This window comes from Psammomys obesus, unplaced genomic scaffold (genome assembly GCF_907164565.1).
Source record: "Psammomys obesus unplaced genomic scaffold, mPsaObe1.curated_primary_1811, whole genome shotgun sequence".
NCBI lineage: Eukaryota > Metazoa > Chordata > Mammalia > Rodentia > Muridae > Psammomys > Psammomys obesus.
The window spans coordinates 409,860-437,833 of NW_026585644.1; the positions used below are offsets into that span (position 1 = coordinate 409,860).

A 27,974-nucleotide genomic window follows, 5' to 3' on the forward strand; every position below is an offset into this window, starting at 1 on the left:
TGGAGGGACTGGTTCTTTATTCCAAAATGTCAATATTCAGTATCAAAACAGTTGCACTATGGGGTTCTCTTCTTCCAGATGGAGAAGAATACAAACAAGCCAGGAAGCGGCAGGGTGTCGACCTAACAGGCCTGGAGGAACCACCTGAACATGGCGATTGGGTGGGGACACAAAAGATCAGCACACCAGCAGCCACAGACTGCAAAGAATTTGGACAGGTAATGGGTTGGCCAAGGTAACCCAACCCCCCCAAAAGCAAAATTTCAAAATAATATAAAATTTAAAAAGTTGTTTTTTTTTTGTTTTTTTACATAAGCTATTCAAGATTTCTCCAGCACTGACTGACACAAAGCACAATGAGCTGGCACTTTAGAGACAGCAGCTTCAGGAAAGGGTGATGAGATGACTTTCCTGTGGCTAAATCAGTGGCACGAACATAATCTTCCTTCCCTTTCTCCCTCAGGGGTCACCTCAACACTAAGGGGCAACATGATCCATTTTGTGAGCAGCTGGAAAAGGGGTAGAGATGAGACAAGTCTGGGCTCACACCCAGGCTAAAGCAGCACACTTGCCTAACACCCACAGGGCCCTGGGAGCTGGGGGCAGCTCAGACATCTCACCATCTTATTTGGTCACATCTGATGGAAAAGGTAAAAATAAAAACATGCGAAAAGTTGTTGACAGATATCACAGCTGAAAACCTTCACAGCCCGGAACAGTTTTTTGTTTTGGCTAACTTCCTAGAATTCCCTGTTGTTTGGCTAGGCCTTGGTGCAGAGCACTGAGGTCTCCCACAGTGGAGTCTGTCTGGGTCTCAGCAAGGCAGGCCGGTTCCTGTGGTCCTCCTCTATGGAGGAGTCAGTATCCATTAGGCTGAAATGTCACCTTCCGACAGTGGAAGGAACTGGGTTGCTGCTCCAAGCTGCAAAGTGCTGGGAATGTTACAAATGGTTGCTTAGACAAAAGTACTCAAAATGTGCATGTCACAACTGCACTGAAGACACTCTGCATTGTGCTCACATTCCCTTAAATATTGTTCCCAAACATGTCAGCCCCTAGAGCTGGAATTCTGGGAAGAGGCTGACACAGTTTTGTGAAAAAGACAGGAGGGGTAGAGAGGGTGGCAGGAGGGGAAAGCAGCCTTCAGTTAAAAAGATCAGCCCTCAGTTTCAAGGTCAGCTTCAGGCAGGCTGGCCTCTGGCGGAGTCAGGATCAGAGGGAGGAATATCCATGGGGCGGGGGCTGGGGATGCTCTACATCTCATTCAGGTCCAGCAGAGTCTGGTCCAGCATCCTTTGTGTACAGAGGTGTTCCTCTTTGGTGCACTTCAGCTTATCTAGTGGGAATAAAGAAGAGGAATTACACAATTTTCAAGCAATCCCCACCCTGAGCCTTGCTCCAGTTGCATGGAAGCTGCAGAAGCCAGCTACCACAGCCCTGCGTTTTGTGGGCTCTCTGGCTTGCCAACTGAGGCCAAGGAGTTTCTCTACTGCCTAGGGGAGGGAACTGGATTTAGCCATTTCCCCTCCTTCCAATAGGCAACCAAGAGACATTCAGCTTTCAGTCTCAAAAGGATCAGGCTGAAAGCATCCACTTTTTGACTCTGCCCACCTGAAATGCCACACTAGAGCGTGACCACTGCAGACAAGGGCAAACAGCAAAATCTCAAGTAAAGAGCACAGGACAATCCTCCTGCAGTAGGTATTTTCTCCACAAAGTGAAGGGGGCAAGAGTCCTCAGGTTTAAGTCAAGAATACTGCCCAGACACATTCTTGTAAGCAAAGCCCCACTGAGATTTTAGCAGAGTTATCAACAGAGCTGACCCGACAGTGACTTACAACTAAACACAAAAGCAGCAAGAAGGAAAACTACCAGGCAGAAGGCCAGTGGTAAGACACCAAGCACTTCATCTGCTTAGACAGTGAACCACAGAGCTTCATCAGAACCCGAGTGATGGCAAACAGACCATCTCCACACTTCAGCCTTCTTCCCACCCATTCCCACCCAGTCACAAAAGCCCAGCCCTGGGCCTGCAGATGGCGCACTTACAACACCTTGTCAAGCCAGTCTTTATTGTTAGAAAATATCCATGCAAGAGAGCAAACCCTACAGTGGGTGCACAGGTGAGAGGGCCGCAGCTAATGGCTTCCAAACTCCCCACTAAATCTCCCAGGCTCCTTCTTCATCACCCATAATCTCTTCTAGAATAGAAACAGCCATTGCAACTTCATGGGGGCTGCCAGGAAATCAACAGTATTCTAACTGCCCTCATTAGAAAGCAACCTGCTTAGGGCAAAACAGTATCTTTTAAAAAGGCAATCAATCAGCTTTTTGCTGGGGTCCAGGTCAGGAGTGTGGGTTTACTGGGCACCAGGGAGCCCTGCCCATCAGTCACACAGATCATGCAGCGTTAGCTTCAGCTCATTAGAAAGCAGGCGGTTTCGCTCAAGTTGGCTGTAGAGACGCTCTGCAGCGGCAACAGAGAAGAGGGAAGAGGAAAGGAGAAACAGGAGGAGAGAGAGAAAAGGGGAGGTTAGTGGACAGCAGAGGCAAATGTGTCATTCAACTAGCTGGTCTACATAATGTGCACCACTCAGCAGCAGAGTGTGGGGACCCAGAGCAAGAAGAGTCAGCCAGTTGGTGGAAAGACCAACAGAGGAATACAGCATGTAAGAATTTCAGCTGCAGGAGCATTCTGAGTGTGAAAAGACACTTCCTTCAGTTATCTATGGCTGGGCTGAGACAGTCACATGGCAGTACAGTGGACTTATAGGCAGTCAGCAATGAGGGTTCAGAAAAAGCAAAGGGAACACTATTTGTAACCATCTCACCCATTCAATCCTTCATTTTCAAATGAAGTGTTACTGCAGTGCTGTACAGCAGACACCCTGAAGCCCTCCCCAATTCATGTTTAGGTTGCCCTTTATGTAAGAAACAATCTATCCGGGTCAGCAGCATACCCAGCAGTTAAAGGATACAAGCCAATTATGACTACTGTGAGGGTTAGAGAGGAGGCTCAGAGGTTAAGAGCATTAGTGCTCTCCCAAAGGACCTGGGTTCAATTCCAGCCCCAACACGGGAGCTCACAACCTGCTGTAACTCTAGTCCTAGAAAATTCAACGCCCTCTTCCAGCCTCAGGCACGAGGCACACACATGGTGTGCAGACATACAGGCAGGCAAACACCCCACCCCCCCGAAAATACGAAAACTCTATTAATTTAAGGAACATCATGCTGTCTCCTTGCCAAAGGTGGTCACAGATTCCAGTCCAGGCCTGTGACCTGTAGGAGAAGCTGGGGCTCATGAGAAAATTTTAGTTTTCTCTCTTGCTTTGAATATAAATGTCATGTCCACCACTATATATTTCAATCTTAAGAAAATCAAAGAAGGTGCTGGAGAGATGGCTCAGCAGTTAAGAGCACTGTCTGCTCTCCAAGTGGTCCTGAGTTTGATTCCCCGGCAACCACATGGTGGCTCCCAACCATTTATACTAGGATCTGATGCCCTCTTCTGGCATGCAGGTGTACATGCAGAGAGAACACTCATAAATGAAATAAAAATAAGTCTGAAATAACTTAGAGCACATTTCAAGAACATACTCCCCTCCCCCCAACGAGAAAGATTCTTGCTCTGTTGCGCTGGCTCAGCTCAAACCTGATCTTGCGGCTGTGTCTCCCGAATGACTGTGACAACAGATGTGCACCACTCCACCCAGCTGTCGCTCACCTTATACCCAGAGATGCAGACAGGGAAGCAAAACTACTCTTGGTCCACCCCTACTATCAGCCCCGGAAGCTCAAGTTTATTTTGGTTATTTTTAATTTTTCTAAGACAGGATCTCACTATGTAGATCTGGCTGTCCTGGAACTCACTTTAGACGAGGTTGGCCTCAACCTGCCTGCCTCTGCTTCCTCAGCGCTGGGATTAAACGTGTGTTCCAGCATGCCCGTCTTGAAGATCAAGTTCAACTTCCTATGTTTTTAGAGCCTTCTGTGAGTGTGGGTGCCGAATGTGTGGCACAGCATGCATATCCACATATAGAGATAGGGAGCTCAGAGGACAAGTAGGGATTGGTTTGCCCCAGAGATCCAACCCAGGGCATCAGGCTTGGCAGCAGGAGACTACGGAGCTACCTTGCTGGCACTGACTACAGACAAATGGCCTAGCTAAAGTTCTTGGAGTGGCACTGTCCCTCCTCTCCCCCAGGGAAGAACATGGAAAACTGTACAGGGAGTCTGTTTTTCGAAGATTATGTATCTTATCTTGGGCTGGCTTCAAACTTGTGTGATCCTCCTGCCTCTGCCTTCCATGCCTCCATGACTGGCTACAGATGGGTTTTACTTTAACAGTGGCCAGAAGGTTCTGCTGGTATGTACTGGCTGGAGCAACATGATTGCATGCAGAGTCTTCCCCTGTCCTGTGACAGACGGGGAGTCAAAGCTAGTGGCCTGGTGCCTGGCCTGGTTGAGTAGGAGACATTCTTGACCAACAGCAGGCACATAAACTCTCACCCTTCAACATGTGTTGCTATGGATATGTCTCATCCATATCCAACTTGGTTGTATTCCCACACCGGTTTTAGGAAAGAAGGGTAGTACCCAGATCTTGTTCAACAGTCTGTTCCATTTAGAGAAATGATAAATAGATTTTACCACTTAACAAAATCCCCAAGTCGAAGCTCCCTAAAGACTGCGGTTAGAATCCCAACTGCTCTCTGAGCCTGAGCTTCGCTTGTTTCGAATGACTGAAATGTCGGTATTACATAGTGTTGGTTCACGAAGGCCCTCCCTTCCCCGGGAAGCCCAAACAAGACTCACTGGCTCACTCCAGCCATGCCCAATTGAGGAGTTCTCTAGAGGGGTCAGCAAGATGGCGCATGGTCGCTTGCTGCCAAGCCTGATGCCCTGAGTTGGATCTCTGAGGCAAACCACTCCCTACGTGCCCTTCGACCTCCTATCTCTATATGCGGATATGCATGCTGCGCCTCGCATTCGGCACCCACACTCACAATAAATTAAAAAAAAAAAAAAAAAGAATCCCAAGGAACTGTAGTATAGTCATGAAAAGAAGCTCCACCACTAGGTGACATCCGACCAAGCACAGCTGTTCCTCATTTCAACAACAGCAATGAGGGAAAAGAAACTCAGTTGGCTTTAGAGAGAAACATGCTAAGGAGCCAAGTGCTTTGCTCTGGTGTTGGCCCCAACAATGAACACATACAGGAACAGGATGTGAAGCACAGAATGGAGAAGGACCTACCTGACACTAGTTCTCAAACTTCCCTGGGATAGTAGAAAGAGACCTACCAATAGGGTAAAGCAGAAGCTACGGAGAATGAGAAGCCACCTTTCCCTTTTAGTCTATTGCTCTTAACTCATTCTTCTTTCCTTTTTAAATAATGCCACGGGTTGATTCTCGAACCCTGTGCACACCAGGCAAACAGCCTACCGTTCAGCTATATACAAGTCCCAGACTGCTTTCAGCTATTTACTTTGAGATAAGATCTCACTAAATTCTCACCCTGGTGTTCTAACTCCTGTCCAATACCAAATGTCTTCAACTTTGCTGAGCAACAGTGTCATGGGACTACTTAAGAGTCACATAACTATTTCAGACTGAATTCTAGCCTCACCACAAGACATTTTCAACAGCCACAAAAACAAGTGACTATCATACCGGACATTATTCTACTGGGCACAACCACTTTAAAACATATTTACTGCTTTTCTTCTTTCACTAAAGCTCTCCTGGCTCTTGAATGTTACCCCTTAACCCACCCTAATGCTCAACACATACCCTCAAACTGCTCCAGCGCTGGGCCCATCGCAGTTCCCTTCCCTCTCAATCTATCTGCTATCTATTCCTTCTATACTTCCAACTTCCTTCTATACTGCCCAACTAGGCTTTTCTCCTGATTTAACCTGTTCACACCTGCAGATGCTGGTTTTGTTTTCTTTTTTTTCAGGCTCAATGTAGCACAGGCTATCCTGGAACTAGCTATGTAGACTGGCCTCCTCTGCCCAAGTGCTGGGATTAAAGTTGTGTACCACCAAGGCCAACACCTGCAGATGTTCTTTATGGTTTTAAAGTGTTTGTGTAACTTAAAACTGCTTCCGATACCTCAGCATTCCAGATCTCTATTAGCCCCTCCGATTCCAGCCTCTGGATCTTGTTTTCACCTGCAAAACCTGTCAGTTTCTCAGACACATGCTTCTCTCGCTTCCCAAATCTCAAACCAGGACATTATTATGTCCCTACATCTTTAACACTGTCGCTTTCTTAGTCTCAAAGCCAGTAACCTAACTTTACTTCCATTTGCGTAGCTGTCAAAGTGTCATTTTACCAGACATGGCCACACATGCCTCCAACACACCACTTTTGAGGCTGAAGTGAGAGGATTGCTGAGCCTTAAGTTAGCCTGGGCTACAATGTGAGACCCCAGCTCAGAAAACTAGCTAAACAGATAAATCTGCAACCTAACCTCATATTTTCCAAGATGCGATATAGTCATGGCTAGTAGTATGCGCTGTACATGTAGTGTTATCTTGTGAACTTTAACTGAAATGTCTGCAACACGGGATCAGCACACTTGAAGATAATATGTTCCCACTCCGGTGCACACATAAAACACACACACATGTACTATTTTTTTAATTGTAAAAAGATTATTTGTTTTGTTTTTTGAGACAGGGTTTCCTATGTAACCTTGACTGTCCTGGGACTGGCTCTGTAGACCAGGTTGGCCTCAAACCCAGAGGCCATCTGTCTCTGCCTCTGTGCTGAGATTAGAAGTGCGCATACCACAGACCAGAAAAAGTTGATGCTTTACAAGTCGATTTTTAAGGAATATCACTATACTGGCTGGCCCAGGACTTGATATGTAGACTGGACTGGCCTTGAACTCAGAGATCCATCCTCTGGGATTAAAGACATATACCACCCCACCGGCCTTGTTTATTTTTGATCAGGGTCTTGCTATGTAGTTCAGTGTGGCCTTAAACTTCTGATCTTCCTTCCCCAGTGTTCCAAATGCTGGGCACAGGCCTGCCCACCATGCCCAGATCCAACTTCTTGTAGCACGCCTGCGCATAAACTACAGTGGCATCTCCACCACTTTTCAAACTCAAACAGAGCTTCCCAGGAGCACTTCAGCAACCATCATGCCCCACGACAGCCGCCCTCACGGCTACTGTGTTTTTCTCTAGTTCTGCTTTTTTACCTTGTTTTTATTTAACTAGATTACTGAGTATTAACTATCTCCAAACTGAATTCTGCTCATGAAAAGCCAAACCTGGGGCTGGTTATGTAGTTCAGTGGTGTTTGCATCAGCAAAACAAAGACAATGAACAAACCCCACCTAAACCAGGCAGAAGCAGGAATGCATGAGCTCAAGGCCAGCTTGGGCACACACTGAGTTCTAGAATAGCCAGGGACAATAGAGAACTGTCTTAAAAAGACAAAGAACTCAAAAATTCCAATTTGGGGACCATGATGGAACCAGTGTCCCTCCCACTTAGCTCTCCAATCTTGACTATCTGCAGCTCACAGAGCAGCTTTAACTTTGTCCTTTAGATTCAGAGCAACCTGAGTGCAGGTGGCTCCTTGGCTGCATTCAAGTCTACCAGGATAGGACAGCTAGAAAATATCAGTACCTGCAAATAAACCAACCTCTACCGAACCTCAGGGGCAGGAAGAAATACTGCAGGCGAAGGAATCTGATTTGGTAGAAACTCAAGACTAGGGCAAACTTCTCTACCTAGCTGCATCTTTCCTTTCCTTTATTTTTTGGTTTTTCAAGACAGGGTTTCTCTGTGTAGCCATGGCTGTCCTGAAACTTGCCCTAGACCAGGCTGGCCTGGAACTCACAGAGATCCGCCTGCCTCTGCCACCCAAGTGCTGGATTAAAGGTGTGCACCACCACTGCCCGGCCAGCAATTTCTTAAACAAGATTTTATTTATTTTTTTTTTTATATGAGTTGCTCTCTCTGCATGTACACGTGCACACCAGAAGAGGCTATTAGAGGGTATAGATGGCTGTGAGCTCCCATGTGGTTACTGGGATTTGAACGCGGAACCTCTAGAAGGGCAGACAGACTCTTAACCTCTGAGTCATCTATGCAGCCAAAATGCCCCCTCTTTCCTTTCTTTCTTTGTGGTACTGGGATTCTAACTAAGGGCCATGTTCTCTCCCTATAGCCCTATACCACATCCACAGCCCTGGATACTGAAAAGAAAAGGCAAGTTTCAAATACACACTGCTAAGAAACAAATACTATACAACATTTAGCTGTGGTACCAAGTATATCTGTTGTATAAACTGGAACAGCTCTGAAGTGTTGATATTCAAGAATTTTTCTAGTAGAAATTTAACAGTAAGTCATTACCCTCATGTTTGAACTATGATTGACTGGTTGTTTTCATTTTTCCATTAATTTTTCGTGTTTTATATCTCATTAGAAACAAAGTTGAGGTAGCAGCTCAACTTTGTGAGAAAGGTTTAAAGATGAAATGTCCATCTATTGAGAATTCAACCCACTAAGTTACAGTTTTCTATGACTTGGGAGGATAGAATTGTTTAACTGTAAGGATGGATCCCACAGGCCCAGTGTGCTCAGAGGACGGAGTGTCTGAATCCCTGGCAAAGGACAGAGCGTATTAGGAAACAACTCAGTATGGGGAAAAAGGCCTTAGGGAATGAAAATGCTCCAGGTAGACTATTTCAGAATTCAGAAGTAAAAGACTTAAGATGGTCTGAAAGGCACGAGAAATAACTCCGGACTTCCTACCACGAGCAGCCTTTACTAGATCACCAGGCTGACAAGACTCCAATCAGCACGTTTAAGTGTCAAGAAAAACACACACACAGAAGTAGCTTTGATTATACATTAGTCAGAAGAAGGGGAGCCTAACGCAGCTGTGCCCACATCACACCGGCAGGGCTCCTTCGTATGTACACCAACAGCTTTGTCAACAACACAAATGCAGGAGGGCATGAGGCTTCTGGCAGCTTAACATTTTAATATGGGGTGAAAGCAAATATGTAAACTGCTTTGTGACCCCCCCTCAAGCCTGCCCCCAGCCCTAAGGCTTTGGGAAACAGCCAGGCTGACCCAAATGGAATCCAGAGCGAGTAGGGTGTTGGGTTCCCCAAGGAAAGGGGGCAGATCCAGCACTGAGCAGAAACGGTGACAGTTTATCTGTATAAAAAAGGACACTCCAGGTGAGAAGGGCTGGCTCAACTGAGGCAGCAGCTTGAGAGGAAGGAAAAGGGGCAAAAGAGCAGCAGGAAAAAGAGAGCCAGACACTACAGGCTGCAACACTGGGCTGCTCCCAGGGTTAGCGCAAGGAAGCAGAGATTAGCATTAGGGATCAGATCCACAGCAAACAAATGGAAGTCCCACAAAACTTTTGGTGCTGTTTACTGCTTGGCTTGCTTTGGGGCTCAGCTCAATTCTTAAAACTGGCTGCTTCTCATCCCAGGGATGTCCTATTGTGAGCTTTAGTAGCAGGGCACAGATCAGGATCTCCCTCTCTCTCTGTCTTCTTGTTTGTTTTTTGAGATAGGGTCTCTCTCAGAAGCCCTGGCTATTCTGGAACTCACTTTGTAGTGAGGCCAGGTTGGCCTCATATTCAAGACATCCACCTGCCTATGGCAGGATCGAAGGTGAGCGCCAGCACACCTGCTGTGTTTTGCTTTTGAGACCCTGTCTTGCCATGCAGCATTAGCTGACCTTAGCAGCTAGACTGTAAGGACAACAGCTGTGTGTCAGCATACCTAGCTTTGAGAAACAAAAGTGAAAACTCAGTGCCAAGGAGAACTGGGCACAATGGCACGTGGTTGTAATCTTAGCAGTGGAGGGTGAGTCAGGAGAATCTGGAGTTTGAGGTCACCATGGCTTACATAATTAGACCCTGTCAGAGCTCCATGGGAGAGTAAGTGAGGACGCAAACTGCATCCAAGAGTAAACACCTCCCCAGGTTCTGCCAAACAAATAACCAGCACCAATGTTTCCCAGGCTGCACACTCTGCACCCTCACCCAGAGCCAGGGACCCCCCCACTCAGCTGCCTGATAGTTACATAGAGGTCATGTCATTGAGGGCGTGGTCCAGCTCGTCGCTAATGGCCTTGTACTTCAGTTTCTGGGCATAAAGCTCGTCTGGACAGGCACAGGAACCACAAGGATAAAGTGAAAGGTATCAGAAGCAGATGAAGAGAGGGAGTCATTAGAAAATAGGAAAAATCTGTGTGAGTTCAAAGCCAACCTGGTCTAAAGTCCAGGACAGCCTGTCTCAAAAAAATAAAACAAACAAAAAGGAAAATAGGAAAAATGTGACTGTGGGTCTAAAACCACGATGGGAAACAAAAAAAAGCTTCTTCTGGCAACTGTGACTGGCCATTTTCAGTCTACTTTTCCCAATGGCCAACTGTACTTTCTAATGTCTCAAGTCAACTGTGGCAAGAACTGAGAACCTGAACATATGCCAGGCACCCGAGGACACCACTCCTGCACAGCCCAGAACCAGTGATAAAACTTACGGACAACAGAAAGAGAAAGCACACATGCGCGGTGACCATCCTCAGCCTACTCAGCGTGATCAGTATTCATGGGCCCTGGGCTCTACAGGGCGCCTCCCCAAACCCTTTCAAAGAACATCCGGTCACCAAGAGCGTATGTATCAAGGCAGTCCACGAGAAAAGACTTGTTTCCTTGTTAAGGTGGACAGACAAAACTGCCAGACTGCAAGAACAAGAAGCCCTGACGCTGTGCAACTGTGAGACGTGGTTATTACCTCCTGGAGAGGTGTCCCCCAACTTGAGTAAGAAGAAACAGCTCAAGTGGCCATAGGGTGACACACCGACTTCACTACCTTCTAAGCAGCATGGCTTCCACTTTGACTCACAGACTCAAGAATTAAGAAATTTAAGACTACTAAATTGGGAGATAAATACAGCCATTAGATCTTTTTAGCGGAAAGGTGGCAAATTCTGGAAATAAGTGGCCTTATTAAAGGAAAAGATTAAAAATCCAACTCCACGGTTTGACCTACTTTCCCTCGCTACAACACAGGGCAGGACACACCAAGGCGCTACCAGTTCTCTGATGAACAGAGAAGAGGCTCAAGCTGGACAGGCAAGGCCTCCCTCCCACACACACGCCATACCTTCCAAGTCATCAATGGTCTTTTCCAGCTTGGCTACCGATCTTTCAGCAAACTCAGCACGGGTCTCTGCCTGAGGAAATATAAGGCCAATCAGAATGAAAGATGGTTATTTCTTCCCCTCATGCCTGTAGGCCATTCAGAAGCAAGGCCAGCAAGGCAAATTACCAATGTAACATTAACGCCTTCTATCTCCCCAAAGTGTCAGCCCCTCAGCTCACCTCCTTGAGCTTATCAGTAAGAATCTTTATTTCTTCTTCATACTTGTCTTCTTTTTGAGAGTACTATTAAGAGAAGCAGAACACAAATGTCAGCGGAGAACCTGCAGAAAATCGCCATGTTACTCTTACATTGCTCATACACATTCTTTGATGGGGATTCAATTTGGTTCTGGACTAAAAGCAAGGACCAGTTTTTGACAAAGGGTCCCAAGACTTAAACATTTCCAATATAAAACTCGCAGAGTGAACTCCACCGGGACCCTCTTTTGCTTTTGTTAACAGACTTAACTTTTGACCTTACTCCAATCAACCCAAAGGGTTTTCGTTCTCCAACATCATCAGCAGAGATCCACAGTTAAAGCCCAATGATAGTAAGCGGCAGCCACCCGTCCTGACTACTGGGTGGATTGAGAGCTGGGGCTCTGCTTCCCCCAGCTGACTCTTCAGATTCTACAGAGCTCCTCTAACTGACCGGAGCACAGCAGCGTCAGCTCAATGAGCACATGACTGTAGGCCCCGGAGACCACAGAGTTAACTGAACCTAAGCCATGGAGGCAGACAGGAATTAGCACTAAACCTACACTCTGATGGACAAAGGTGGGAAGGAAGAGGACGATTTTCCCTGGATTATATGGAATGGGTGTGCCTGTCATTAAGGGCAGGGCTGGGCCCAGGCCCCAAAGCCTGCCATCCTCACAAACCAGCCCTACCTTCTCCGCCTGAGCCTCAAGAGACTTGAGGTTGTTGGTGACATTCTTCAGCTCCTCCTCCAGCTCAGAACACTTACTGTGAATATTTTACATACCGCAGGAGAGGAAAGGGGAAAGAGGAAGAAATAAAAAAAATAAAATAAAATAAAAATAAAAAAAAAAGGAGAGAGACACACAGATGTGAATTGAACCTATGTGTAGAGAGAGCTGGGCTGCAATCAGGGAAGAAAAGTTTCTGGGTAACCTGAGCAAGCATCAGCCCGGCCCCCTCTACCATGGCACATGTATGGCAGGGGCTGGACCCCTGTGCTCAGAATGTTTTGCTCTGATAAAAAAAGAACACTTGAGAGAAATCACTCACTACCAGGAACAAGTTACAACTGCTCCTTGGGTGGTGGAGGTGGGGACGGATGCCCAGCCCAAACAACCCCCCCAAATTACTGAAGGGAGGCAGAGGCCCTCTGGGGGAAGGCAGTGAAGCGACTAGGAAAGAAGAGATGAGAGATGCCAAGTGAGTGGAAAGGAATGGAGCATTCCATGGAGAAACGAGAAAGCACTCAACAAATCAACTGGTGGAGGGGAGGCAGCTGCAAAACCAAACCGAACTGAAAGAAAGCATACCACAGGCACGGAGCCTCTCCATGGGCTTAATGGTTAGTACCTTTTCTTCAGCAGCACTCAGACACTTCAGGTTCTGGTCCATGAGTCTGATCTGCTCGTCCATCTCTCGGCAACGGCTGTTAGTGACAGTCACGGGAGTGGCACAAGCCAGGTTGTGGGGAAAAGGTTAAAAAAGGAAGAGCAAGAAAACAAGCCGCAAAATGGGGTGTGGGGTGGGTAAAAATAAACAAACAAACAAACGGGAAGAAAACATCACCATGGTCATGATATGTCATGTCTGGAGGGAGGTGCAAGGAAAGCACAAACATACTCATCCATGCTGACTTTGTTACACAAGGCCAGGCTGGCACCAATGGGCAGCAGGTGATTTCTCTAAAGCCTTTGCTCTCAAGTTCCCAGGCAGATTGGCAAAGTGGTAAAAACTGAGACCAGGTCTGAAGTCAGTACAGGCCAAGGAGGAAGAAATTCCAGGTGGAAGGACCCAATAGGATCTTCCAACTAGCTGTTTGCCATATTAGTCTCTATGTTCCCTCAATCTGAGAATCTTCCCGAGAATAAGCAAGCCTTGTTACCTGTTACTAGTCAAGATAAGAGAAAGCCCAAAGCCATTTTTAGAGGCTAAAAAGCACTATCGACAGCTACCACCCTCCCGGGCCTGTTTAACAAGGTCGAAGGAATGCTGGTTTACTCGGATTAGTGCCCAAGCAGGAAGGATGGTCTGACAAGATCTGGAGACAAAATACTCACGACTCTGCCAGCTCGGCTCGTTCCTCCGTGCGTTCCAAGTCTCCTTCAATAATCACCAACTTCCGAGCCACCTAGAAGACAAGACCTTGGTACAGCTCAAGCAAGCAAGGGCAACAGCCCTTCATGGCAGTCTCTGCAGAGCCTTCACGTCACTGCAGAGGTGGCTCACCTCTTCATACTTCCTATCTGCCTCTTCTGCAATGTGCTTTGCTTCCTTTAGCTGGATTTCCTGGAGTTCCATCTTTTCTTCATCTTTTAGAGCCCGGTTTTCAATCACCTTCATACCTCTGCCAGAAACCGGATGAATACAGCAATGACTCTGAGGTCTGTATCAACTCCATTCCAAGAACTCAAAGTCACAGCCTTCAGAGTCCATTCCTGTTTGCCACCCAAATGGAAACTTGATAACACCCGAGTACATGCACCATTTAATTTAAAACATGGGCTAGGAATATAGCAGATGTCTGGTATGTGCAAGGCCCCAGTTCAATTCACACAGTACAAAATAGTAGTAATAGAAAATCACTACCATTTAAAAAGCAAATGTGGGGCTAGGAGTGTAACTCGGTGGTAGAGGATGTGTTCAGCATAAGGTAGATGCCAGCTTCAATTTGCAAAAACAAAAATAGGTCTAGAACAGGATGTGGTGGCATAGGTCTGTAATCCCAACACTTGGAAAGTGGAGGCAGGAGGCTCAAGAGTTCAAAGCCAGTTTGGGCTACATGAGCTCACGCTTCAACAAAAAACCCAAACAAAACAAAAAACAGGTCTAGAGGGAAATCTAGGTCAGAACCACTACCAACTATTTTGTTTGCAGTGCCAGGGAGGGAACCCAGGGCACAGAAGGAGAGTGATGCACCACTCAGCTACCCCACTGCCCAATTCTTTTGGAACTCACACGCCCTCGTGTCCCCCACATACCTCTCACTCTCATCAGCAGCCTTTTCCGCTTCCTCTAACTTCTGCAGAGCAGTGGCAAGGCGCTCCTGAGCACGGTCCAGCTCCTCTTCAACCAGCTGGATTCTGCGATTCAAGGAGGCCACCTCAGCTTCAGCCTTAAATCAATAGGAAAGGTTAACAACTGTGACAGACCTGACTGCTACGAAGAGGTTAGAGTCACACAGATCCTGTCTTGTCCCAAATGCTAAAAGATCTAACATACAGGAGTAGAAATCAGCTTCCTTTTTTGCCATCTAAGAACTCCCATTTGTCCTACATGAAACGTTTTGTTCCTGCAAACCAATCTCATGTATCCCAAGCTGGCCACACAGTAACTCCCTGTGTTGGGATTACAGGTATGTACTGCAGTGTCCAGTTCATGCTGTTCCATGGATGGCACCCCCGGCTTCATACATGCTACACAGGTACTCTAATAACTGAGATGAACCCTCAGCCCTGAAGTGTGTTTGAAAATTCAGTTCCTTGTCCAGACAGTATTATCCTCTCTCTTCTGGACTTAATTCAAATTTCAGAACCTGTAAGAGTCAACAAAGCCAGGTGTGATGCCACACACCTTCAATCCCAGCACACAGAAGGCAGAGGCAAGTGGGTCTCTGTGAGTCTGAGGCCGGCCTGATCTACATGGTGAGATCCTGTCTCAAAAGCAGCTAGAGGGCTGGAGAGATGGCTCGGAAGTTAAGAGCACTGGCTGCTCTTTCCAGAGATCCTGAGTTCAATCCCCATCAACCACACGGTGGCTCACAACCATCTATAAATGAGATCTGGTGCCCTCTGCTGGTGTATAGGGGACATGCAGACAGAACACTGTATACACAATAAATAAATAAACCTTTAAGATCAGAAGTATGCGTCATTACTCAATAAATGACAGCTACTTCTAGCTTTCAACTCTAGATCCTCTGCTCCGGTCTTTACCTCCTGAGTGCTGGGACTACAGGCATATACCAGGCATTTAGTATTTCTATCATTTTATCATAATCCCTTCTATATTAACTAAATTTGCAGCTTAAGTTGTTAATCCTCTGATCACCTTACCCTAACACATCAGGAGGATGACCAACTAATGCCTTCCGGAACAGCTTTCCAGGCAAGGAAGCATAAGAATGCAAGATTGGAGTAACTGTGGCTGGAAAGATGGCTCAACAGCTAAAGGCGCCAGATGCTGAGCCTGAGACCCCAAATTCAATCACTGGGACTCACACAGTAGACATAGTAGACAGAGAACTGGTCTCCACAAGTTGATCTGACCACCACACATGCTCTGTTCATACACACGCTTTAATTAAAAAAGAAAATAGACTGGGCTATCTTCCCCCCCACCCCTGCAGTATTCCCTTAACAAAGAATGCTATACTGTGATAATATAAAAACAAGCAAAGAAGAAACCTAGCCTCCACCTACTGCTATGCCTGTCTGTCTGAACTGCCTTTCTATTCCTCATAATCGCCTAAGCTTCACTGGACTTAGTACAATTCTGACAGTCATTTCTTCAGCTTCACAAACAATAAAGTACAAGCTCAATCCAAGTAAGTCACTAACTGGCTATGAGCAAGGAACAAACAGAAGCTGTAGCTTGTGCACTGCCAGTCTATGGAAAGTGTCCTCATAGGTGTGATAGCACATGGCCACATAACATTCTGGAGACTGAGACATAGGGACCATGAGTTCAAGGCCAACACGGGTACATAGGGAGAGCCTGTTTCAATAAACAAACAAGCCACCCCAAATTTAAGACCTCTGCTGCACATGGATGCATGCAGATGTTTCTATCCTGGTGAACACTAGCTCTCCTTTCTAGCCCAGACTGTGCCTGAATTCTATTACCCTGCTTTCCTCTTAACAGGCAAGGGTGGTGGCAGCTGAAGAATCTGGGCCATTAGCCCTATGGGGAGCGATATAACCAGACAAGACTCCTGCTAACATTCAGGAACAAAAATTTCCACATACAAACACAGGAGATCAAAGAGACTGGGAAAGGAGGCAGGGGAGCGGGCTACAGGAAAAGAAGATTGACAAGTCTACACAAATTGACATTCCTAAGAAACCATTTGTGTCCCTAACTGTACCATTCAGAGCACCACAAAGACAAGCATTCTCTAGTTCTGTCTCTTCTAGGAAAACAGATGTCCCGGAGGATAATGCAGATTTATCCTCACAAACCCAACAAGGCCAACCAGTCCAGGGCAGGGCAGGCCAGGCTATCAGGGCAAGGCTACACACTCACAGTACTAGACAGTACTTACCCCTTTCAGATGCCTAAAACCCAAACACCAAATATGCAGCTGGAGGTCATTCAGCAGGTAAGAGCTACAAAGAATCAGGCTGATCCCCAGCACCCACAGGGTGGTTCACAACTATCCAGTTTCAGAAGCTCCAAAGCTCTTCTGACTTCTGTGGGCACCAGGCACATGTAGTACACACACATACACTACACAGGCAAAACATTCATATACATAAAATAAATAAATCTAAAGGGAAAAAAAATCAAAGAAAAAGAAAAATGCAGCTGGATTTGCAGGAAGCACTGAAATGTAAGCCCCCATCCAGCTCCAAGTTACCCAAACTGGAAAAAGATAACAGGCTATGGGGGCAGGGTAGTTTCCATGGCAACAAGCTGGCTCCCACATTTTCTCCTACAAAACAGCATTTACAATTGAATTCTTCACTAGGGTGAAAAAGGAGGAAGGGAAAATACATCTCGATGCTCAAGCCTGTGTTAAAACAAGAACTGCCGACTAAGGAGCTCCCGGAGCCCCCGCAGAGGCTTCAGACAGAGCAGAGGGTGTTGGGTTCAGAACAGGAAGTTCTACTTCTTCCCCTAAAGCAGACCAGTTCTCTCTACAAGGAAACAAAAGGCTGCAAAATCAAGATCTGACACTCCCTTTAACTGAATATGGAAGACAGCTTACACATACCACACAGGTCAGCAGGTCAGGTCAGCCTTTGTCAGGCTAGATTGATCCTGAGAAATATTACATTTTATGTTTTTCTTTCAGTTATACTACGTTTTACCTGAATGTCCAGTAGAGCCTGAAACTGGAAGGATACAGTGTTAGGTCTTCCGCTCAATGGTTAAGAGGGTTCTCCATTGTTCAAGAGGCAAAATCCTGGTAGTGGAATGCAGCAGCCATTTGCTCACATTAAAAGATGGCCGACAGTAGCTTTGGCTATGACAAAAGTTTAGTCTAAATGCTCCATCGGGCTGTCCATATTGGCTCAGTGGGTAAGGGTGGTTTGTACCCATCTATGCAAGCCCGACAAGCTGGGTTTTGATATCCTGAACCCATATAATGGTGAGAATTGACTCCACAAAGCTGCACTCTGTCCTCTATGTGTGCTGACATCCTCACAGACACACAATATATGCATACTCAATAAGATTCCCCCCTCACTTTTTTTTTTTTTTTTTTTTTTTTTTTACTGTGGAAAGAGGCCCAAAGCGTACCACATCCCTTAATGTAAGCTGATGAGGAGCTGGTAGTCAGAGACAGAGCAGGGCCAAGGACAGAGGGGAGAAGTCTAAATCCGGCACTCTACCCTGGGCTTTCCCTTTTTAGATGAAAGTCACAGGTATAATTCAAAGCAGAGATAGTACTAGAAAAGTCAGGCCTGTACTGAAGAGGGGAGCCGGGGGGGGGGGGGACTGTGTTTACACATGCCAGGGGGCAACCAGCAAGCTCTAGACTCTGTTCTCCAGGAATTTCACCGAGAGGGAGGAGGGCTGGAGACTGCAGGTATCTGCCCACCCCAGAGTCAATAAAGGTGGAGTCTAAGCAGAGGCACTTAGAGCAAAGGGCTGTTTGCTTCTCCTGTAGGAGCGTGCTCTGAAATAGGGGGGCAGAGAAAGGCAAGCAGCAGCCAAACCAATCCAAACCTCTACCACACAGAGGTCACAATGCTCGTTATGTGTCCACCAAATACAGGGACCTATGGCCAAACACCCTAGCCCCCTTCAGGGACCAAGAATTTGAGCTTAAGGCCAGAACCCCTGTTCAAAGACCAGCCCCCTCAGTAGTACTTCTAATGTTTTAGGGTGGAACAAAATGAAAAATAAAAAAGACCATGGAGATCTTGGAGAGAAATGTTTTTAAAGGATAAGAACAGGGCTAGAGAGATGGCTCAGTAGGCAGGGCACTGGCAAGATTTTGGCTCCCAATACCTATATGGTGGGGATGGTGCGGTGAGTTCATAACTACCTGCAATTCCAGCTCGAGGGTGTCAGACACACACACATACGAGTAAATAAAATCAGTAATCAAAAAGAAATGTTCCAGTGGAGACCCTGGCATGGCAGTGAACATCAGGAAACAATTCCAGGGGCTGAAGCAGAAGGATCTCTTGAGTTCATCCATTCAAGGACAGCCTGGACAGGTATATGCATATATGTTACATATGCATTTATGGTAATACATCAGCAATAAACACATTAAAACTCTATACTGTCACCTGCTAAGTTTAGACAGAACAGGGTCAAGGGTGTAGGTCAGTGGTATAAAGCTTGTCCAGCATAAGGCCTTAGGTCTTATGCCAGCACCACTTAGGAAAACAAAGCAATAAAACCGTTTTACTAAATACAAAGGAAATTCCAAGCTGAAAGTAAGGCTTCACAGGGAGCTATACTATCAAAGGCCTGTCTCCAGGCCAAGAACAGGAACGTCTGACCTGAGAACCTGCCTGTCAGCTTTGGTCTCATCCAGCGTGGATGTCCATACAAAGTAAGCAGAAAAAGATCAGACAGTCCACTAATATAGGAGCATAGGATTCCATCAGGTAGTGCTGGCAGGAGGAGCCTCCAAGACCCACATTCCATGGTGGCCCTACAGCAGAGGCAGCCCAAGCATTCCCCTTCCCTCTGTGGCTCTTCAGGAGGGGCTCAAAGTTCAGAGTGCAGACAGTCAAAGGCTCACAAAGAAGACACTAGTTTCATCAATATTTAACTACCACCCTACTTCCCCATTCTGAGGACTTCCTCAGGAGACTTTGTGAAAAAGCACATGTGGTAAGCTCTGAACCTGTGAAAACACTCATCACACACAAGGAAGGAGCCAAATGTACCTACAAGGAAACTGACCAAATTCTAGGACAGACTGACACACCCCACCTTACCCTAAAACCAGTCCCAGGGCCCCACATAAGCATCAGCCGATGACTCTGCAGCACATGGTCCATTCCTTCCACTGTTCTCTCCCATTTTCCTTCTCAAGACTTCCTCATCTCTAGAACAATCTCACAAGAATTGATAAGGAGAAGCTGCAGGCATGCCAGCAGTGGCCAAGCAAGCCTTTAATTCCAGCACTTGGGAGGCTTGGGCATACTGGGAATACAAAGGAACACCCTGTCTCAAAGCAACCATACTGGACGCCTAAGAAGGGTGAAGTTAAGACATGCTCTGACATCTCCATGCCCAGGTATAAAGTATTTTGATAATGTAAAAGGAAGGGAGCTGTGGTCTCCTTTTCCACTCACCCTTTTGCCCTCTCAAAAATATTCTGTTATTCCCCAAATGGGCAGCAAAACGGAGAGAAAAAAAAAAAAAAAAGACACCAAAGGAAGAGCAATAAAGAACACCAACAGGCCACAAGAGCTCTTTTCATTAGGTCTTCCGTAGGAATCCATTCATCCCACAAACACTTTCAGTTGAACAAAAACCATTGTACTGAATAACCGAGAAAGCAGTCTCCCAAAAATCACCAGTGCCGCACATTAATGTTTCCATTCTCCACGGGGTTCAAACCGGTGAGGAACCTTGAGACTGACGTGGCATCTGACTCTGCTATACACTCCCTTATCAGCCCTGCTTAAATGTTTTCCCTAAGTCAAATTTGCACTGCTCACTCTTCTGGCCTGAATCTGGCAGGCATTCCTGCCTTCCAGGTCACGACAGGCAGAGTAAGTTTGCGAGCTCCCACATTCGCGAATCTCGGGAAGAGCATCATCTCCTCTCCCACTGCACAACTGAGGGGCGGAGGTACCAGTTAGTTATAAAAAGTCCCCACGCTCGAGGATGGGAGGTGGTGCTGTGGCCTCAAGCTCCGCCAGTGAGGGAGGGAACCGCGCTTCCTCTCAGCCAACTGCTGGCTCATTTCCTGAGCAGGAGGAGGGAGCGGAAAAGCTGCCAGCAGGCCAGGTCGGGGGCTTTCCGGCGGTTCCCACCTCCCACCCTCATTTTTCACAGGTTGGGTTCGGCCCCGCCCGAACCAGAGGAGCACACACTTACTTTTACCCTTCTGGCCGGAAACCTCAAGAGAGAGCAAAGTGTCCCCACCCTTCGCGGAGCAGTGGGGGAGGGAAAGGGCGCTGAGCCCCTCCCCTGGCCGCGCCCGGCTCCGAGGGACCGAATGAATGAGCGAAGGGAAAGGGCAGCCCGCGCCGCGCCGGGCTCGATGCTTTCCAGGGTCCAGCCTGCTCGCGCGAGCACCTAGTTTCCTCTGTGCTCGCTAACCCGGCCATCGCAATCGTGTCCCACCCAACCTCGGGGCTCCGTGTCTAGTCCGGGCCCCCAGGATGCCGTGCAGAGCTCCACAGCGGAGGGGCGCCTCGCCCTTCCCTGCTGCGCCTCGCCCTCCGTGCGTACCTGCTCCCTGGCCCGCCTCTCTCCCTCCACTTCCCGCTGGAGGCGCTCGGCCCTCTCCTCGGCATCATCCGCCTGCTGCTGCAGAACCTGGATCTTGCGCTTCACCGCCTCGATGGTGGTGATCCCGGCCATGGTGCCCACCCAGCTGCTTCTGGAAATCGGGTCGCTACCTCCTCCGCTCGGCGGTGTAGCCGCTTCTCACCCTACTTCCGCCTGCTCCGCCCTGAAATACCGGAACTCACCCACCCGTCCGGATGTGACGCCACCGCCACCGCGCGTCCTCCCCCTGCCAAGCAGGCGGGAACGCAGTCCACTCGAGGGGCAGCGGGCAGAAAGTGAGGGGTGGAGCCTCGCAGTCGCCCTAGGCGAGCACTCTGGGCGGTATTTCCTCAGACCAGTAAAGGGGGGCGGGGTTGGGTAAGGCTACCATAGTAACTGAGAGGCGTTTCGTGGGCTAGCCTCATCCACCCGGCTGCCTCCCAACAATGGTTGGCCCATTTACAAGTATGGTGCTATCCTTAACACTTCCGGAGTTGACCCCTCTCTTGTCAAGTGCCTTCCTACCACCGTGTCCTCTCCGCAATATAAAATATCCCACCTGTTTCCACTTCTGCTCAGTCTGTGACAAACTCCAAAACCAGATTCTGAGAAAAGCCGAAAAAAAACTCTAGACTTCATCTTGCAAGGAGTTCCAGGGAACTCCTTTGAAAATCTCCTCAGAGGGCAGGTGGATACTGCTCGGTTTTAGAGCAGTAGCCTAGCACTCACCAAGCTCTGGGCTGGATCTCCAGGAACACATAAACTGGCATAGTGGCTCCTATCTGTAATCTCAGTACTTGGGGGTGGAGACAGAAAGATCAGAAATCCAAGGTCATCCTTGGCTACATGGTAAATTCAAGGATAGTCTGAGCTACATAACACGCTGTCTCAAAACAAAACCAAAAATTGTTGAGCTAGGATCCCTCCCATTTCCTGCTAGTTGATAAAGGAACTACGTGGTGAAAGACACGGGCAAGTTGGCATTCTCTTAGGATCTGGTATGAACTTAAGTGTCTGTGCAGAATACCAGGCTTGTCTCCTGTAGCTTTTGAGTCTGTATGCACAACCAGTTAACCTGGCAGCCCCTTTGAGCCTTTGGAATGATTTAGGACTTAATATTCATGTACAACCTCTTTTGTGGACAAGATATTTATGCCTCTATCAGGAAGAATTCCTTATTACGCTCCCCTTATGATCCTTCGTGCAACAGCAAGATGTAAGTATCTGGAAAACTATTATGGAATTTAACCTCTAAACTGTTAGCGCTTTCATCTTTTAACTTTTACTGACACTTCGGCTTTCAGGTACTCCAAGGAACTATTATATGAGCTAGAAACTACTCCTGCGGACGCTGTTATAAAAGAATTTCTGGAAGCACAGCTGTAAGGTTTATTGTGTTTTTCTCTCTGCTTCTCTAGTTTTTGTTTAGTTAGCTTGTTTTTATTTGTTTGTTTGTTTGTTTGTTTTTGTTTTTTATAGATGGTGTCTCAGGTAGTCCTTGCTGGCCTTCAACTGATTTTTGTAGCCCTAGTTGGTCTTAAGTTCTGGTCCCTTCTTTATCACCTGCCTAAGTATTGGAATTTCAGGTGTGAACTGTCACATCCTATCATTATTTCTCTGTATTTCTACTGCCTTCTCAGTAAGTAATAATGATAAATTCCTTTTTTTAATAAAAGTCTTCCCTTTCCTTGAGAAATAGGATATGGAGCGGACTTAGAACTAAGAATATTAACTTAGAGTTGGGGTTTAGCTCTGTGGAGTCTCTGAGTGCAGCAAGATAGTTCCTGCTCCCTATATCTGGTTCTGGTTCTCAGGATGTCCTTTTTTTTTGGGGGGGGGGGGGGAGACTGCTGAACAATGAGACTATTCAGAAGAAATAACTTGGGCAAACAATAATTTTCTCAGCAGTGTATCCTGCTCGCTTTGATTGCCACCCACTTCCCCAGGAACTAAGGCAGAAGACAGAAGTTCTGGCACTCAGTAAAACTGTCTTGATGGCGTAAATTTAAGTTTGCTTTGAGTAAGTCTCATCAGAGGAGTTGCTGGAGAGAATTTTGTCATCTGAGTGCTGACCAGCAGATGGCACTGTTGTACCTCCCTGTGCCCTGAGACTTCATCCCAGGCAAACCAAAGTGTAAACACACTGCATTGCATTCCTGAGACCGGTCCCTTTGTACAAATAATCTCCTCTTGATCTAGGGAAGCAGAAGTTGACTCCTGAAGCATGATGAATTGGCAGCAAGGAGACCAACCAGTGCTATTGTTTTCCTGGTGGCCAACAATACAACATAACAACAGGTGTCACTGTCATCTCCTCTTTGTCATCCCTCCCAGTACATGTTCCTAAAAAAGGATGTTGTGACTCTCACGCCTTGAGCCCTCTCCATTGCATTCCTCTTTCCTTTTGTCTCTTCCTAAACAGCTTCTGATTGCCTTAGATTAAGAGCATCTTATGGCTGAGAATGACCGGCTGCACAAGTGTGAGGAACTGGATCCAGTTCCCCAACACCCACATAAAAGCCAGGTGTGGCTCTGTGCATCTCAGGAACAGGGGGACCCAGGACTTGCTGAGTAGCTAGCTAGCTCATCAAGGAGCTCTGGGTTCGGTGAGAAACCCCTTCTCAAAACACGAGGGGGAGAGCTACTGAGGTAGCTCTAATGCCTACCTTTGCCTCTACACTCTCAGGCAAACACTCTCTGTGTCTTTCTCTCTCTCAAACACACGAACATGCAAAGGGTTCTTACACATTGTTGCACAAAAATGTAAATATATACTTTGCTACAACTTAAAATATAATAGTAGCTAAACTCTGGGAAGAAAAAAAAAAGATTGGACTGAACTTGCCATACCATTGCCCTTTCTTTGTTCAAGCAGTCCCCCAAAATTCTACACACTCAGGAAGGCTTCTAAGATAGCCAAAACTATCAGTGTAGACATGCAGTTATTGGTCCACTCATCCCATTTCCCCTGTGTAGCTACATATTTATTAACATCGAGATCAGAAGCTGAGCTGTCAGCCTTTATGTATTAGACAAAACACCATCTCCCCAAAGATGAATATACCATGATCTTCATTCTCTACTTTAATCTTAGCATCTTCATTGTGTACTCTTCCCAGTTCCTGTGAACACCCTACTTCCTTTCTTCTACTCTTTGAAACAAAGGTGAGCAAGTTTTCAGTAATGGGGCCAAATAGAATTTCTGGCTTTACAGGTTATATGGACTGGACTCTGCAGCAATTATTTTATTGAACAGAGGAAACCACTACACAATATATAAATGAAAGAGCATAAATTTGTTCTAATAAAACTTTACTTACAAAACCAGGCTGTGGCAGGCCTTAACCACAGATGGTTCTTTGAGAAAAGATGCTTTTCTTCCAGCTTCTGTCTCAACAAATTTTCCCCTCTTTTTTATTTTGTTTTATTTGTTTGTTGTTTTGTTTTGTGTAACCCTAGTTGTCCTGCATGGAACTCAGTAGGTAAACTAGGCTGGCCTCAAACTCCCAGCACTAGGGAGGCAAAGGCAGGTGGATCTCTGTGAGCTCAAGGCCAGCCCTGGTCTACAAATTGAGGTGCAAGACAGCCAGGGCTACACAGAAAAAGCCTGTCTGAAAAAAACCAAAATCTTGTAGATTTCAATATAAATACAAGGAAGCTTTTTGCTTTTTTTCAAACAAATATAGTGGGAAGAGGGAAGAAGTGTGTGTGTGTGGTGTATGTGGGGGTGTGGTGTGTGCTCCTGTCTGTAAAACTGATCGTAAACCGGGTGTGGTGATGCACACCTGTGATCCCAGCACTCTGGAGACAGAGGCAGGCAGTTCTCTTGTGAGTTCGAGGCCAGCCTGTCCTACAAATCGAGTCCTGGCCACACAGAGAAACCTTGCCTCCCTTGAAAAACAAAAACAAAAAAACCCACCAAAAAAAAAAAAAAAAAAGAGAGAGAAAAGAAAAAACTGTTTCTAAGCTGACATTGGGCTAGTTGTTTGTGAAAGCATCTGTCCTCCTGCCTACGTATTTAGGACCATATATCCATCTGCCCATCTGCACCTAAAAGTGAGGCTAAGCAAATCAAAGCAGGACTTCAAGTACTTGCTCAGTCCTGGAGAGAACCTATTGTTTGTCTAGTTTTCCAACAATGGAGAGAGAGCAGTTCGTCTTGGACAGGCTTTTAGAACCTGTGGCTGTATTTATCAACAATGGAGAGATAGCAGCTTGTCATGGACAGATGTTTAGAAACTGTGGCTGTGTTTAGTGCCTGTTGCCTGGTTTGCATCACTAATCTCTGGAGGCACCTACTCTAACACTCACTGTGCCTGAGCCTTTGAAGGCGGAGAAGAACCAAAGAGAAGAGCAGATGCCTTATGGCAAAGACCGAATGTGAGGGTCTAAAAGCATTTTTGAATGATCCACTCTATCCTTTAAGGTGTTTTCCAAAGCCAAATGTAATTTTGAACAACACCAGCTTCTATTTTTCCTCCTCACCTAGACGCTGAGAAATGCCTGTGTAATGGACATACCCTTTCTTGCTGTTAAGGTCTCAATGGGGTAGGTAAATGTAGCTTGGGGGGGGGCTTAATCCCCGAAACCCCAAATAAAAAAATAATAAATAATGAATAAACAATCCTGATACTTTTCTTAAAAACAAATGTCCTATATGGTCTCTTATTTCTCTTTGCAGCAAACCAAGGTTGAAGGTGAAGGAAAGTGGGTGCTAACATGTGCTAGGAAGTGGGTAAAAGGGATTAATTTCAATTCCAAGAGGGGAAAGCCCTTAAAAATATGTAATTTATTCAGGGCCATAGAGTAATATATGAGGATGCTTTCTTTGCCTGCTTCCCCGTTTCTCTTCTGGTTAACCCTTGATTCTTCACTGTTTTCCTATTATCAGTGTTCCCTGTAGTATCTCTATGATATAAGGGCAGATGCCCACCTTGACCAGGATAAATAAACCCGTATAGGGACAGGGTCAATGTGACCTCCATTTTCTATTGTGAAACCTAAGCCGGCTTTGTTGGGTAATTGAGGGATGAGAAGCTCCCTATTAATATACACATGCACTTGCCAACCCTTGTACACAAAAGCTAAGAATGTGGCATGGGGGGGGGGCTGGATACCTGATAGCATGCATCTAGACGTGGAGGGTTCTGGAAACATCATTAGATTACTGGGAAGAAGATTGATTAGTACAGAAATGAGACTTCCATGTTTCTCTCTGTCTCTGTCTCTCTATCTCTCTTCTCTGTCTCTGTCTCCCTCTCTCTTCAATGCTTGGCATATAATCCAGGGATGATTCATGCATGTTAGGAAGGCTTACTCCCACTGAACTATGCTCTCAGATTTAACATGCCTTTGAGTAAGAAAGTATATTCCAAAAGAATATACTTCTTCCAAAAGAAGAGCATGCCTGTATGTTGTTAAATACAAAAGCATTATGTTGGCATATGTACCCATAGTATGAGCTGATAAGCAAGCCATCTTCCTGATACTCACATCAGCTGCCTTCTTCTCTGCTAGCTCCAGCTTCTCCTGGGCATCCTTTAAAGCTTCAGAATACTTGTCCAGCTCATCCTCGGTTCCTTTCAGCTTCTTCTGCATGGTTGCTAATTCATCTTCTAGCTGTAGGAGCCCGAAGAGTAACACACAAACACATAAACACAACCACATGTACTTGCACTCTGAAGACCTCTGAGCCTGGCCTTCATCTTAGCATCTCCCAAGAGAGACACACTTTTCTCCAGTCATGTTTCAGGCATTAGGCTGTGGCTTGACTGCAGACCCTATAATTTTTGGTCCTAACATGACAAAGTCATCTGGAATTTTCATCCAAGACTATTGGATGGTAAAGAAGATGTCAGTGATGCTACAGAAAAGAGAAAAAAAAATGGAGCATGCTCTTACCTTTTGCTCTAGAAGTGAAACAGTCTTCAAAAACATGGTCTAGTTCTACTTAAGCCTAGCAGGCACACTGTGGCACAGAAGAGGTCACTGGCTTTCTCAGGGGCATACAGTCAGTCTAAAGTAGATTCCCTAGAGCAGTGGTTCTCAACCTTCCTAGTGCTGAGACCCTTTAATACAGTTCCTCATAGGACCCCCAGCCAAAAAATTATTTTCATTGTTACTTCATAACTATAATTGTTATAAATCGTAACATAAATATCTGTGTTTAAATATCATTCAATCCTGTGAATGAACATAAATATGTTCATGGGACCTCAACCCACAGGTTGAGAGGTTGAAAGTTGAGAACTGCTGCCCTACATGTTTTCTGCTCCTTCGTAGAGACTAAGGAGTTCCTCCCACCCAAAAAAAGAAAATGGTTTCTCTCTAGACAGGGTATCTCTGTATCTCTGGCTGCCATGAAACTTAATATGTAGACCAGGCTGGCCTCTGCCTTCTGAGTGTTGGAATTAAAGGTGTGTGCCACCTCTGCCTGGCCCATCTCTGTCTTGTAACCAGCAAGTGAGGAAGGCCAATGCTAGTGCCTACCTGTTTGCTCCTTTCTTCTGCCTGCTTCTGCTCAGCTTCAGCTTGCTCAGCCCGGTCCAGCACATTCTCCTTGTCTAACTTCAGCATCTGCATCTTTTTCTTGATGGCCTCCATCATGAGATGTGACTATTGGTGAGCTCACCCCTGGATACTAGAGAACTGGAGGCCAGGGCCAGAAAGGAAGGGCTGCCACCCAAGTCACTCAAAGTTCCCTAGGTTTGAACCTTTATCTGTGCTCACAGCTCACAGCTCCACCTCTTATTCCTAACATGGTCTTTCTAGCTCCCTCCCACCCCCTTCATTGTTCTCCTGGGGTCAGACATGTTGATGGACTGACATCACCAGCAAGAAAAAAATCAAGGAACAGCTGAGGCTGATTTTAGACAATGGAAAGTGGGGGGGGAAGGGAGAAGGGGTGTTCTTCCTGACCTTGAAACTTTCCACTCGTTCT

At 46.4% G+C, this 27,974-nt stretch overlaps 1 protein-coding gene across 13 annotated transcripts; it reads right to left on the bottom strand.

The window, feature by feature from the left end:
- On the bottom strand, positions 1-27,640 carry Tpm3 (tropomyosin 3). 13 transcript variants are annotated; one of them, XM_055623553.1, is made up of 9 exons: positions 27,524-27,640; positions 26,528-26,653; positions 14,383-14,516; positions 13,631-13,748; positions 13,462-13,532; positions 12,094-12,169; positions 11,384-11,446; positions 11,166-11,235; positions 1-1,336 (listed from the first exon to the last, which is right to left on the bottom strand). In XM_055623553.1, exons 1-9 carry the CDS (start codon positions 27,638-27,640, stop codon positions 1,254-1,256), a joined length of 858 nt encoding a protein of 285 aa, XP_055479528.1. In that variant the 3' UTR covers positions 1-1,253. The 13 variants fall into 13 exon arrangements, with proteins under 13 accessions (XP_055479528.1, XP_055479519.1, XP_055479572.1 ...); XM_055623544.1 differs by lacking the exon at positions 12,094-12,169 and adding an exon at positions 12,755-12,830; XM_055623597.1 differs by lacking the exons at positions 12,094-12,169; positions 26,528-26,653; positions 27,524-27,640 and adding exons at positions 10,081-10,159; positions 12,755-12,830; positions 20,996-21,224.
- Between the last annotated feature and the right edge of the window lie 334 nt (positions 27,641-27,974).

Coding starts and splice junctions, on each gene's coding strand:
- Tpm3 (XM_055623553.1), bottom strand. CDS start 27,640: ATGATGGAGGCCATCAAGAAAAAGATGCAGATGCTGAAGTTAGACAAG. Junction 13,749..14,382: donor GCTGCTGATGAGAGTGAGAG/GTATGTGGGGGA, acceptor GGTTTCTGGCAG/AGGTATGAAGGTGATTGAAA. Junction 12,170..13,461: donor CGAGCCGAGCTGGCAGAGTC/GTGAGTATTTTG, acceptor AAATATTCACAG/TAAGTGTTCTGAGCTGGAGG.